The sequence below is a fragment of the Macaca fascicularis genome, chromosome 7 (assembly GCF_037993035.2).
Source record: "Macaca fascicularis isolate 582-1 chromosome 7, T2T-MFA8v1.1".
Taxonomy (NCBI): Eukaryota; Metazoa; Chordata; class Mammalia; order Primates; family Cercopithecidae; genus Macaca; species Macaca fascicularis.
In genome coordinates, this window is record NC_088381.1 from 70,664,068 (window position 1) to 70,676,461 (window position 12,394).

The window sequence follows — 12,394 nt, forward strand, 5'->3', positions numbered from 1 at the left end:
TACAGGCATGAGCCACCGCGCCCAGTCAATACTGCCTCTTGTTAGCTGCTGAACCTTGGGAAGATTATTTACCTCTTTGTGAACTGCATTATTGCTGTTTGTGAAACAAGACTAATAATTTCACTCTCTAGCATTCCCGTGAAGATCAAATGTGATGTATAATGATGTATATGGGACATTTAGCTTGCTGCTTGGCATTTATAGGGGCTCCCTAAATAGGGGTGATAAATATTCAAGACTCTTTTTTAATGACTCTTAAAATTTACTTCAACTTGAAGACGTAAATTGAACTGTGGCAGTTCTGTGGATTTTTGCTAAAATCTTAAGAGGATATTTACAAATTTGCCAGTAGTTTAAACTTAGCTTTTTCTGAAGAGGAGAGTGGAAGTGAACTGTGACCTCTAGAATCTTAACTGAGGTATCCTACAGTGTGAAAATAGATAGGATGGGGGCCATTCCACTTTGCCTTTGGCTGTTGTTGTAACTCTCTTGGAGCAAGATGTTCTGCAAAAATTTCTGAAATGATTCTTTCATTGATGTAAACACAGGAACACCCAGTTGGAGGACATTTTGGCACTTCTATTTTCTATCTCCCCTGTGCATCCCATAGGGAAGCTCAAACAATGGGGGATGATGGTATAAGTTTAAACTTTAAGAAAACAGTGCCCTCCTGAGAAGTCCTCTTCAGGTCGTGCACGGTGGCTCATGCCTCATGCCTGTAATCCTAGCACTTTGGGAGGCTGAGACAGGTGGCTCACTTGAGGTCAGGAGTTCGAGACCAGCCTGGCCAACAAGGTGAAACCCCGTCTCTACTAAAAATACAAAAATTAGCCAGGCGTGGTGGTGCATGCCTGTAATCCCAGCTACTTGGGAGGCTGAATCAGGAGAATCGCTTGAGCCCAAGAGGTGGAGGTTTCAGTGAGCCGAGATTGCACCACTACACTCCAGCCTGGGGTACAAGAGCAAAACTCCATTGCAAAAAAAAAAAAAAAAAAAAAAAAAGAGAGAAGTCCTATTCTATAAAATTATAAAATGAGTGCAGCTACCAGAACCATGGGTGTCAGATGCGCACATCCAGCAGGAGGCAGTCTTGCACTCCAAAGGCACTAACTATGGGCCCCCAGTTCACGCACTCAATCACTGGGCTTGGCTCCTAGGAGTGGAAGTAACTGAATGCCTTCTTAGTTGTTTAAGTTTTAGCAGCTTAAACTTTTGCTTTTTGTAGACTTAGCAGTTGGTTGACAGAGTAGTTGCCTCGGCTCTGATAGGTTTTACTTCTTTCTTCATGCTTTGATGTGGGAGTAGACAAATGGCAGAGCAGCAACACTTAGAGTGGACCAGTGCTGTAGATGTGTAACCACTGAATAAACCAAAAATAAAGAGCCTCTTGGTGACATGCACATGAGTGACTGGATGTCTGGATCCTGGGCACCGCGTGTGGAGATCAAGTGCTTTCAGTTTGCTCATTAGTTGATTTCGGATGTTTATTCTTATACAGATCTTGTATGGACACTATATCCTAAACAACATCTTTACAAACTTTTTTTTTTTTTAGGAAAGCTCTTATATCACATTCCCAGTAGGTACACATGTGTATGTTCGTGCATTGAAATGAGAATTTCTCAGATCACTGCTAACCTTTGCTACATGAGATGACTCTGATATATTGAATTTCATTTTGTTTTCTTCTATTTCATTAAAAAAATATAGTTGATACCTATAAAACGACTTTATAATGCTGTAATGCACTAGTGGGTCAACATTTGCAGCTTGAAAAACAGTGTGCCTAGACAGTCTAGTGACGTTCAGTTTTCAAACTAATCATCCCAAGGTCTCCTCATATTTCCTCAAATGTACATCTTCTGACTCCTTTAGGGGTTTCCTACCCTCTAGTGTTGATGCTTTCCTGGGGCCGCCCTCTGTTCTGCTCTTGATTGAATTTCCTCATAAGTATCACCTGCTTGCCTGGCTATGACGATCATTGCTGCTGTAGTGATTCATAAATGTATGTTCCCAACTGTGGTTGCATTCCTGAATTCTATATGATGCTTCCAGTAGCATTCCAAACAGTTTCATGTAGCCTTCTGTTGTACCCTTCATCTTGAACTCAGCATCAAAATCAAAATCATTATTTTGTCTAAACACTGCAACTTCTCTTCTTAGTCTATTAATGGCTCTCTTGTTCCCCCATCTACCTAGCCTAAATATTCCAGGCTATCACTGACTCTTCACTTTCCTTCGCCCTCCACAGCTCAGCTTTCCTCAGCTCTTGTTATTTTTATGCTCACAACTTCTCTCTCACTTTTCAGTTTTGGCACCACATCATCTCGATTAAAAAAAAAACCAAATGGCTTCTCATTACCTACAGAATTGAATGTGAACTCTTTAGGGTATGGGACTTTGGCCTCAAATCTTATCTCCCTCATTGCCCTAAATGTGCCCTTTGCTGCACTAAATATTGATCCCCGACTTATGCCCTAGGAAGAAATAAATCTTTCCTAGTTTCTCAGGAATGAGCCTCCATTTTTTTTGATGAATGTGACACTTATCATGTGTTTCCTGCTGTATAATGTCACCTTTTGGATTAATATTTATTTAGTTTAGCATGTTATTAGGTAGTTTCTAGAGAGTTGCGATCTGGGAGTCACCTGAATTGCCCTCTCAACATCGAAAGAGTAACTAAGCCTTATTGATACTGTTCCCTAAACCAGTTATCCTAAAACTTTCATGTGCATTTAAATTATCTGTTAGAATAAAGATTCTGATTCAGAAGGTCAGGGATGTGGTTTGAGATTCTGCATTTCTATTTGGCTTTCAGAAAATGTGAGGCTGCTGGTCAGAGAGCCACCCTTTGAGTAGCAAGATTCAAATGTGGCTTTAACCTATCCCTTCTTCCTCCATGCCACTTTTTGGGTTTGAGACCTTATTATTGCTTATTCTCCTAACTGGTCTGTCTGCCACCTGACCCTCCCCACCTCTAGTCTGTCTCATAAAACTATTATCTAATGGATCATTACCTCATTTGTGAACTTCCTAAAACAAAAGTGCAATGGAAATTAGAAATGCAGTCCTTGGAGACCTGGCCCGTGAGCCAGGATTGGGTTAGGAGCCTTGCTTGGAACATCCTTATTCTTTTCCTGTTTCCATGGTTTCCTTCTCTGTTAATTCATTTTGGCGAAATTAATTTGGCTGTTCTGCTTTTCCCAAAACACTGATTTTCTTTTTGCCCCAGCCCAAGCCAGGCCCCATGTACTATGGTGCCTAGATTTTTCACACAACTTGAATTTCGAGAAACACCTTCCATGTGTTCTGTCTTAAAGACACCATTGCCAAAACTCTGTGGGATTCAACAACAGTGAGACTGAAGAAGGTGAAAGTTGCTAAGAGGAAAACCATTTGAAGGATAAATGAAGTAGTCCTTCCATGAAAGATAGCCTCCCCTCTTTATAACTGCCCTATGGTCATTTTGATCTCGCTGAGCTGGGGTGTCATCCCTGTTGTGGGTTTGCACAGGGGCCTGTGAATTTCAGGTTTTTGCTCTTGCAGAACTGCCTTGTAGGTTAGAGGGAGCAACGCTTTCACACATACCGCTTTTCTATTGTATTTTAATTTATATTTATTCATTCATTTATCTTCCTTTTTACTGCTGGCTCTGTTGTTCAGTATTAGCTAATATATTGCAAAATGAACTTTCATTGACCAGGCAGAGGCCAGGGTAGGGCCAGTGAGAGAGAGATTCTGGAGAACAACAGACGGGGAGGAAGCAGAGGTGTGCAGTGAGATTCCTGGGTTTGGGATCCCAGTTCTGCTGACTTGTCTGTATAGTCTTAGAAGTGTGATCCAGCCTCTTTGTCCTGCTCCTCCAATCCTGAGAGAGGTGGTGGAAACAGATTACTGCTTAGCAGGCCTTAAGGACAAGTTACTGGTGCCATACAGAATCTTCTATTTTTTGAAAAAAGCAAACACAACTCCCCTCCCTATAATTATACCACACTGCCCTCAATGTCAGTGAAGTTTTCCTCTGCCCTGTAGGTAGATTTTTGTGTGACCTTCTCAGAAACAGGAAACAGATTGAAAAATCAGTAATATGTGGGTCAAAAAGTAATTTTCATTCTCATATGTGTCCCTTTGTTGCAAAGACTGTGACATTCCTCCATGGAAGAAAGCGATGAATTTGGAAGAAAAATCCCAGCATAACTATTTTCCACCCTAAGGAAATAGCCTCTCTTTCCAATGTGTGAATGCATTTTCCACTGCATCCCCAGGGGTATGAGTGTTTCAAGAAGTTTGCACTGTGCTGCTACATTCACTAAACTCCCAAGCCCCACTCCTTCCCAGACCATCCTCCAGAGTCTCTGCATGTTTCCAGAAACAAATCAAGAGACTGACAAGAGCTCTGCCTGATATGAATAATAGAAAAATGAACCACTCTGTGCAAGGAAGTTGGTGGAAGATGGGAGGCAAGCAGGGGAGAGAAAGAGATTTTCAGCAGCAGAGGGGACCTCAGAGACCCATCTATAAGATGGACACGGCCGGGCGCGGTGGCTCAAGCCTGTAATCCCAGCACTTTGGGAGGCCGAGGCGGGCGGATCACAAGGTCAGGAGATCGAGACCACAGTGAAACCCCGTCTCTACTAAAAATACAAAAAATTAGCCGGGCGCGGTGGCGGGCGCCTGTAGTCCCAGCTACTCAGGAGGCTGAGGCAGGAGAATGGCGGGAACCCGGGAGGCGGAGCTTGCAGTGAGCCGAGATCGCGCCACTGCACTCCAGCCTGGGCAACAGCGTGAGACTCCGTCTCAAAAAAAAAAAAAAAAAAAAAGATGGACACTTCGCTCAGCATGATTTCTGCATTTATGCCTATTTAATGGTCAGCAGGGCAATCAATAGATTGCCTGTTACCTGGTTAATCATGGGTCTGTTGAGGGGTGGCAATGGGCATGCTGGCTGTGGGATCCATGGGCTGACAAAAAGACCGTTGAACATTGACTGTTACTTTTCTTTCTCTTTCCCCAGGGCAGCCACTGAAGTTTTGGCAGTGTTGCTGAAATCCAGTAAGCGCCTCTTTTGAAGGGTGGTTATTTCCTTCCCCTCTGGGTTTAATGAAAGATACCCTCTGGTCCCCATGGCTCTTTCTTTTTTCTTTCTTTTTTTTCATGAACTACTATTTCTCAAGCACCTATGGCTCATTTCTGACCTTGAAAGCGATAAAGTCATGTCCTGGGTCTTTGGGGTAAGATAGCGAATATTATGGTTGTTCCAAGTACATGACCACAGAGACAAAATAAATATTATCCATACATAATGCCACCAAGACAACAGACCCTGAAGGGGATATATTGTCTACTGTGGACCTGGTGGATCCTCCACCTCTGTCTAACAGAGCCAGTAGTCCCTAAAGATTGTTGGAATAAACTCCAGGTTCCAGTGGGATTGCCTCCAGGTTCCAGTGGAAGAAAAGATTTTGGTTGGATGGAGAGCAGTATTCCTGTATTTGGTTCTCAACTCAGCTCAGCTCATGAGTCTATTATTCTTGGGCAGGTGGAGTGTTGGGAATTGCTTAGACAATGTTGATGCCGATAACAAATTTATATTTAAAAGTTGACTCTTTTCTCAGTTACTTGAGTGATTGCAAAATAATAGCTCTGGGGTTCTGAATAATTTGAGGATTTTTTTTTGCCTGGTAGCCCTGGCCTAATTACGTTGGGAGCCAATTTCATGTGTGCAATATAATAGGAAGCACAATGCACTTGGGAGGGAAGAAGTCTTAGCTTAATGTTTTTACTCATTTTTTCCTCCTTACCTCTTCATCTATTTTAATTTGGCACCTTGGAAACCAGCTGCTTCAATTGTGATATTTGTTTCTCTACAGGGAGCCTGAGGCCTGTGGGTAATAGGTGAACTTTAATAAAACTTTTAAAGAAATAAATAAAAATAAAAACACTCTCTTCCCCCTCATTCATATATCTCTGTCAACTATGAGCACAGAGAAAGAGCCAAATCACATGCTGTTTCCCTTTACAGACTTAGAAAAATTGAAGCTTGAATTCATTTAGTTTATTCGAATTTGATAGGAGACACAAGTCTGTCCACAGCTTAAAGACCTGCAGGTAGAATGGAGGTGGTAAGAGCAGGATGGGGGAGTGAAGAGGAAGGGGTTACGAAGCCCTGGAGATAGGAAGGGATGGAAAAGTGTTACCTGTGGGTTCTGGGGAGAGGGCCATTCATTCTTCAGACTGAACTTGCTTCAGGTTTGGCATCTTGGTTCTCATTATTTATCTGCTCCCTTGGTTGCTCCCTAGTACCCAGTGTTTGATGCAGCAGGGTGAGGGAGTGTTGAATTGCAGGAGGAAAAGATGCCGAGAGCAGCCTGGTAGGCCAGCCTGTAAATGTCATGCCTTGGGAAAGAAGCTATCTCTCAAATCCCCCCAGCCCAGCCTCGGCCTGGAGGACTTGATGTTTCATGGGAAGGGAGCCCAGAGAGCTGACTAAGGCTGGCTTACTTTCTACACACACACTTTCCTTAGCTCTTGAGCTTAGGGTAGAGCATCTTGATATAAATCGTACCTACTTAGATGTGTAAACCTGTGAAAGTAGTCTTATGTCAGTTGTTAACTGTATTGATCACAAACATAATGCCTCAGCCCAGGAAAAACCAATAGCCAGTGCAAACATGGCTTGATTCAGGTTCAGACCATGTAGCTAGGTTTTCAACATACCAGCCATGCCTAGTAGGCTGAGTATATGGTGCTGGAGCTCAGCTTTTAGAATTTCTAACTTCTTCTTTCCCTTCAGAGCTTAGCTCAGATATTGCCTCCTCTGAAAATCCTTTCTCTGACTACCAGAACTTGGATGCCCCTCCTCAATGATCTTATAAGCTCTCCCAACTCAGACTTGATTACATTATGATGAAATTGCTGTTGTCTGTGTCTTCCAGCAGATTGCAAGCTTATGAGGGAGAGTGTCATCTGTATTGATCATTGTATTACTTGCCTCAGCACAATGAAGAGCCTGAAAATAAATATTTGTTGACAAAATTTTTTTTTTTTTTTTTTCATTTTTTAAAAAATAATTTTAAGTACTGGGATACTAAATTTTTAAATGAATACATGATTTGTGATTTCTCCCATGTGTAAAAATGGCAGTACTGCCCCCTACTACCTGAATCTAACATCCATGCATAGAACCAATGATCTAAACATTCGTCATTCTCATCTCTATTTACCTGTTCTAATAGGTTAGTGGAGAACTGCAATAGCTTGCTGTCCTCCTCATATAAAACGGGTTTTAGTGTCCCATTAGGCGGATGTATAGCCTATTTGCTAATTGTGCTGAGCTGTCTATACATCTCTTGTGTTACCTATAACACAAGAGAGTTGGATGAGAGGTTCTCTAACATTCTTTCTAACACTAAATACTCAGCCTTAATGTGTATCAGGGTTTCTCAATGTACCATTGGCATTTTGGACAGGATGATTCTTTGCTGTTAAGAGTCTGTTGCAGGAGCAACATCCCTGGCCTCTACCCACCAGATGCCAGTACCATGCCTCAGTTATAACAAACAAAATTATCTTCAGACTTTGCCAAATATGTCCCCCCGGGGGGTGAGCAGTAAAATTACCTCTTGTTGAGAATTACTGATGTGTATTTGGGCACACACATGAGCTGAAGCTCATTCAAAGTTTCAAAAGACCCCTTCCCAAATACCTTTATTGATATTTCCAAGAAATGTGCTTCTTGCATAATTAATGTTAAATTCCTCAGTATCAGCATCATTCATATGGGTTCATAAGAGGTAAGAACACTGAAGGCAGACTGTCATTGTGAGCATTTTACAAAGTACTTGGGAGGGAAACAGATTCTAGAGGATCTTGAGGGTCTGAGAATGAGGAGGGCAAATAGATTTCATAATGAGTAGGAAGTCCAATGTGTGAGTTGAAGAATTCTGAGATCATGTTTAAGCTCAGCAGGAAAGAGGACTACATTTAAATAGCAAAGTCTGTCCATGGATTTGGGGAGAAGTAATAACAGCATGTCAGGCAGCTGCCATCTTTGTTTTACCAGCCTATCGAAAGTATTGCATGGTGTGAAGGTTATAGATGGTACCACCATTCTGATGATGCAGGGGTTGCTGCAGGGCATACAAGTGTTGTGGACTTTTCTATTTGCTTTACATTGCCTATATGTCATGCATAGTTAAGACCTGATATGGAATGTCTTTCAATTTGGATCCCAGAGTGAGTTTGCCTCAGCTGAACTTAAATTCAGGAAATCAGTTTCTGTCTAAAATTCAAGACTTCACCATCTGACACTGATACATGGGGGCGTTTATGTAAGCCTTTAGCTCCTAAAGGCACACTCCTTTTAGCTGGTGATTATTATGACCTTGATCTTTGCTTGTCAGTGAGTATAAAAGTTGGCCACTGTAGTTGTTCTCTGTAATTGCATCACAAAAGGGAGAGAATTCCCTGATCTAAGTAAAGCCAGGAGTAAAGAGCCACTACTTTGCGGGGAGAGGGGCAGTCAGTGGTCCTGTGACAGTAAACACTAGGGTGGGTTGGAAATCTGAGGTCACTGTGGCACTATCAAGTAGTGACAGGCGGAGACCATCCCCAGGAAAAGCAGAACTGCGGGATCAGGGAGACTTGGAGTCCACCCATAGTAACCACAGAAAGCAAGGGGAAGATCACCTGTGTTGCATTTGGAAGATCTCATTATTGAGCTTTCTCTTTTATCAAGTAGCCACTGCATGAAAAACCAGTGTAGAATATGTGGGTGATGGTAAAAGAGAAATGAACCAAAACACATTTCCCATCTCTTTCTCCTGAGCAATAGCAGGCAAAATAAACCTGGAAATCCTAGGCCTCTTCTCCAATTATCACAGCAATTTGGGATCCTACAAATTAAAAATCATTGCTTACTCAAGGTTCCTTTCTGTGTCTGTGTAGGCTGGAATGACCTAATCCAAATCCTATGCCTTTCCTTGTGTCAGTTCCCTCTTCTCCACTCACATATGCACAAACCCCACCCTAAATTGTCCTGTGTTGGAAGCTTTGCCTTTTTATGCTTTATCCTACCTGAACACATTTAGCTTTTTATTCCTGAAATGTAGTAAAGCATTATTTAGGAAATAGTGCTACTTATTATTGCAGGCGATTTTTTAAATATAATAAATCAAAACAACATGTCCTTTGTTTTTCACTCCATATTGGTCTATTCTCACACTGCTATGAAGAAATACCTGAGGCTAGGTAATTTACAAAGGAAAGAGGTTTAATTGACTCAGTTTTGCAGGGCTGAGGAGGCCTCAGGAAACTTACAATCATGGCAGAAGGGGAAGTAAACATGCCCTTCTTCGCATGGCAGTAGTAAGGAGAAGTGCCAAGGAAAAGGGGAAAAAAACCCTTATGAAACGATCACATCTCATGAGAACTCACTATCACCAGAACAGCATGAGGGTAAATGCCCTCATGATTCAATTACCTCTCACTGGGTCCCTTCAATTAAAGATGAGATTTGGGTGGGGACACAGCCAAACCATATCACCCTTTCTTGTCATCTGCCTTCACTCTGCCTTTATCTCATCTCTTCCTCTACCCCTACCTTCATCTCTGTCTTTCCTCTTTTTTCCTCATCCTTTTCACTGTTTCTCATTTCCTTGTCCACCTTTCCCTCTTTCTTTTTGCTTTCTCAATTACCTTCCATAAGCATTAGACATAAATGCATTTTTGAAAAATTGTGACCCTGGAAGTGGCACTTGAGTAAGCGTGTGGCAATGGGATTATGCCTGATTTGTACTGGCTCCAGAAATGAATCTTCAAATAGTGTCTTAGCATTAACCTTGCTGTCCAGATTTAAAGGTCATATTCTTGCAACAAGAAAACACCTTCTGGTTCAGGCCCTAAAACTTAATAAGGGAATGATGAATCTCTGTCAGAACACTCTCCAATTTAAGAATTAGCATTTAGAGGAGTCTGGAAGTTTGCAGAAGTTGGGGCATAGGAACAGGAAAGCAAGTTAGCAAGGAAGAGAGAAGAAAAGAGGGGAGGGAGAGATGTAAGAGAGCTAATGGGAAGTTTGGCAGGAAGTCGAGACTTCTCACAGATCTTCCTAGTTAATGCTCTGTCTGGCTGGCTCACGGGGACAGCCCGTCAGCCTGTTGCTCCAGGAGGCTAGGAAGGGAGGGCATTCTAAGTGCTGAGAGCCGGATCAGGAACAGACAGCCTCATGGTCTCAGGAGTCGTCTGCTGTGACCTGGCAATCAGCAATGCAGAGATGGGAGATGGCCAAATGGCTGCTCTACTACAAAATGTCAAAGAAGGGGCCATCTTTGATAGGCACCCAAATCAGGTCTTTATAAGAATTCGGAGAGCTCCAAGGAATCCCCAGAATGGCAATATATATTTTAGGATGGTTGGCGTTGTTAATCTTTTGATCTCATGACCATGCACAAGTACCAGTGGATCAATGCAGCTGTCACTGAACTTGCATGTAAATTCTGTGTTTCTACACTGCCTGTGGTCTGCTCTTCTGGCTCCTGCCTCTTCTCTGCCTTGACAGGAATGATGCCCCCAGGGTTCTGCCCACAGAGTGTGTTTCTTCCTTTAGTTTCCAGATGAGGGCCATGGAGTCAGACTATGAGAACTGGAAAACACCTTCAAGGCTGTCTCAACCAGTGGTGTTCAAATATTTGTTTTTAAAAATTCATTGTTGTTGCTCATTTTTAATTGAAAAATTAAAATGTATATATTTGTGGTGCACAACATGATGCTTTGAAATATGTAGACACTGTGATGGCTGAATTGAGGTAATTGACACATGACACATTTTGAGTGGAGAGCTCAGAGCCACGTCTGCCTGGCTCCCATCAATTCCCTGCACGGCGGCCTCTGAGACACATTCACAAAAAACAGGGCTCCTGTGAACCCACAAAACTATTGATCTTACCTTCCCCATCCCCCTTATTTTCACAGGAGGAAACTGAGGACGAGAGAGAGGGCATGATCCACCTAGATCTCTGAGACTTTGAATGTTTCACGTCCAGCTCTTCTTTGGGTCTCAGCACAAATAGCACTGCTATAGTTCAGAGAACCTTATGTTTATAATTCAGAGAACTAACTATACTGTAATCGATGAATCTTTTTTTTTGCATACTATGTGTGTATGCATATTTTTCCTACTGGGTATAGCTCCAAAGGAACTGGGATTCTACTGGATCCCCTATACCTCATACTGAGCTACACCCAGAGGAGCTGCTAATACATTAGTGTTGACTAAGAAAGAATTCCAGGTTCCTGACTTAAGCCTCACACATTTGCTTTCACTCTTCCTTGGTGAAGAGTACAGCCTAATTCCTGTCCCCAGAAGGAATCAAATTGTGGCATGATTATAGAACTGATGTCTCTTCTTCCACCATAACTTCTGGAGAAGCCTGCAATATATTTCTGTGATGAGCCAAAAATTTGCTTCAAATAATATTGATAGATTTTTGCATTTGTCACACTGGGATGGACGGCTGTGATTGAGTGTGTAGGAATACAGCATAGCAAGCTACATCCATCACGCTGTTGGTTTGAAATGACAACCCAAATATCTACCATTTATCGAGAGTTCTTAGTATGTCAAGCACTCTATACACAGTTAGCCTGTCAAGGAGGTATTATAATCCCCATTTTACAGGTGTAGGGACTGAAGTTTGGAAAGCTGAAGTAACTCACGTCGTTAGTGGGCTACAGGGCTTATCTGCCAGTCTCCAGACCCCCGGGACCTGAGCCCTGTGCTGAACCGAGGAAATTAATGAGGCTAGGTTTATTTAGCCTAAAGAAGATATGACTGGAAGTTGAAAAAAAGTAAATACTGTCTAAATATTAGAAGGATTATTGTGGAAGGGGGTATCTGTCATTCAGGTTAGAAAAGAACACGGTCCATGCCTTGTAAGCATCTGAGTGGGACCCAGCAAGAGGTGTCCAGCACACCACTGTGGCTGTGTAAAGGGCCAGGGTTTCTGCTGCCCTGAGGCTGAGCCTCAGGCCAGCTGATGAATGGTGGGGTGAGAGAGTGGAAGGGAGCCGGAAGAATTACAGACTCCTCATATGCCATGCTGTGCTCAACTTAGCATATGGCTTTTTTCCCTTGGCTTCAAATTCAGTCCTGTCTGCCAAAATGTGATGTCTTTTGCATAAGTCCATAGAAGAGCTTAAAAAGTTTAAGCTAAAGGGATACTACCTGTCCTCGTTGCCCCGTCCCTGTCCCATTGGGACGGTCAGACCCAGTAGGTTGGGCAGATCTTTGGGACTGAGCCACAGACAGCAGCGCATGTCCTTCCTCTTTCGGCCATGTGGTGGTGCTGTTCTTTTAGTTATCTTGGCCGCGCTAGTCCAATATTTATTTTCGGTG

General features: G+C 42.6%; 1 protein-coding gene across 3 annotated transcripts in view; it reads left to right on the forward strand.

Moving 5' to 3' along the window:
- AGBL1 (AGBL carboxypeptidase 1) overlaps nucleotides 1-12,394 on the forward strand; it is a 947,782-nt gene that overhangs the window by 144,427 nt on the left and 790,961 nt on the right. For all 3 annotated transcript variants that reach the window (XM_065548375.1, XM_015453343.4, XM_015453344.4), the window contains exon 6: nucleotides 5,015-5,052. In XM_065548375.1, the coding sequence (XP_065404447.1) occupies nucleotides 5,015-5,052 (38 nt within the window). The remainder of the gene's footprint in view (nucleotides 1-5,014; nucleotides 5,053-12,394) is intronic.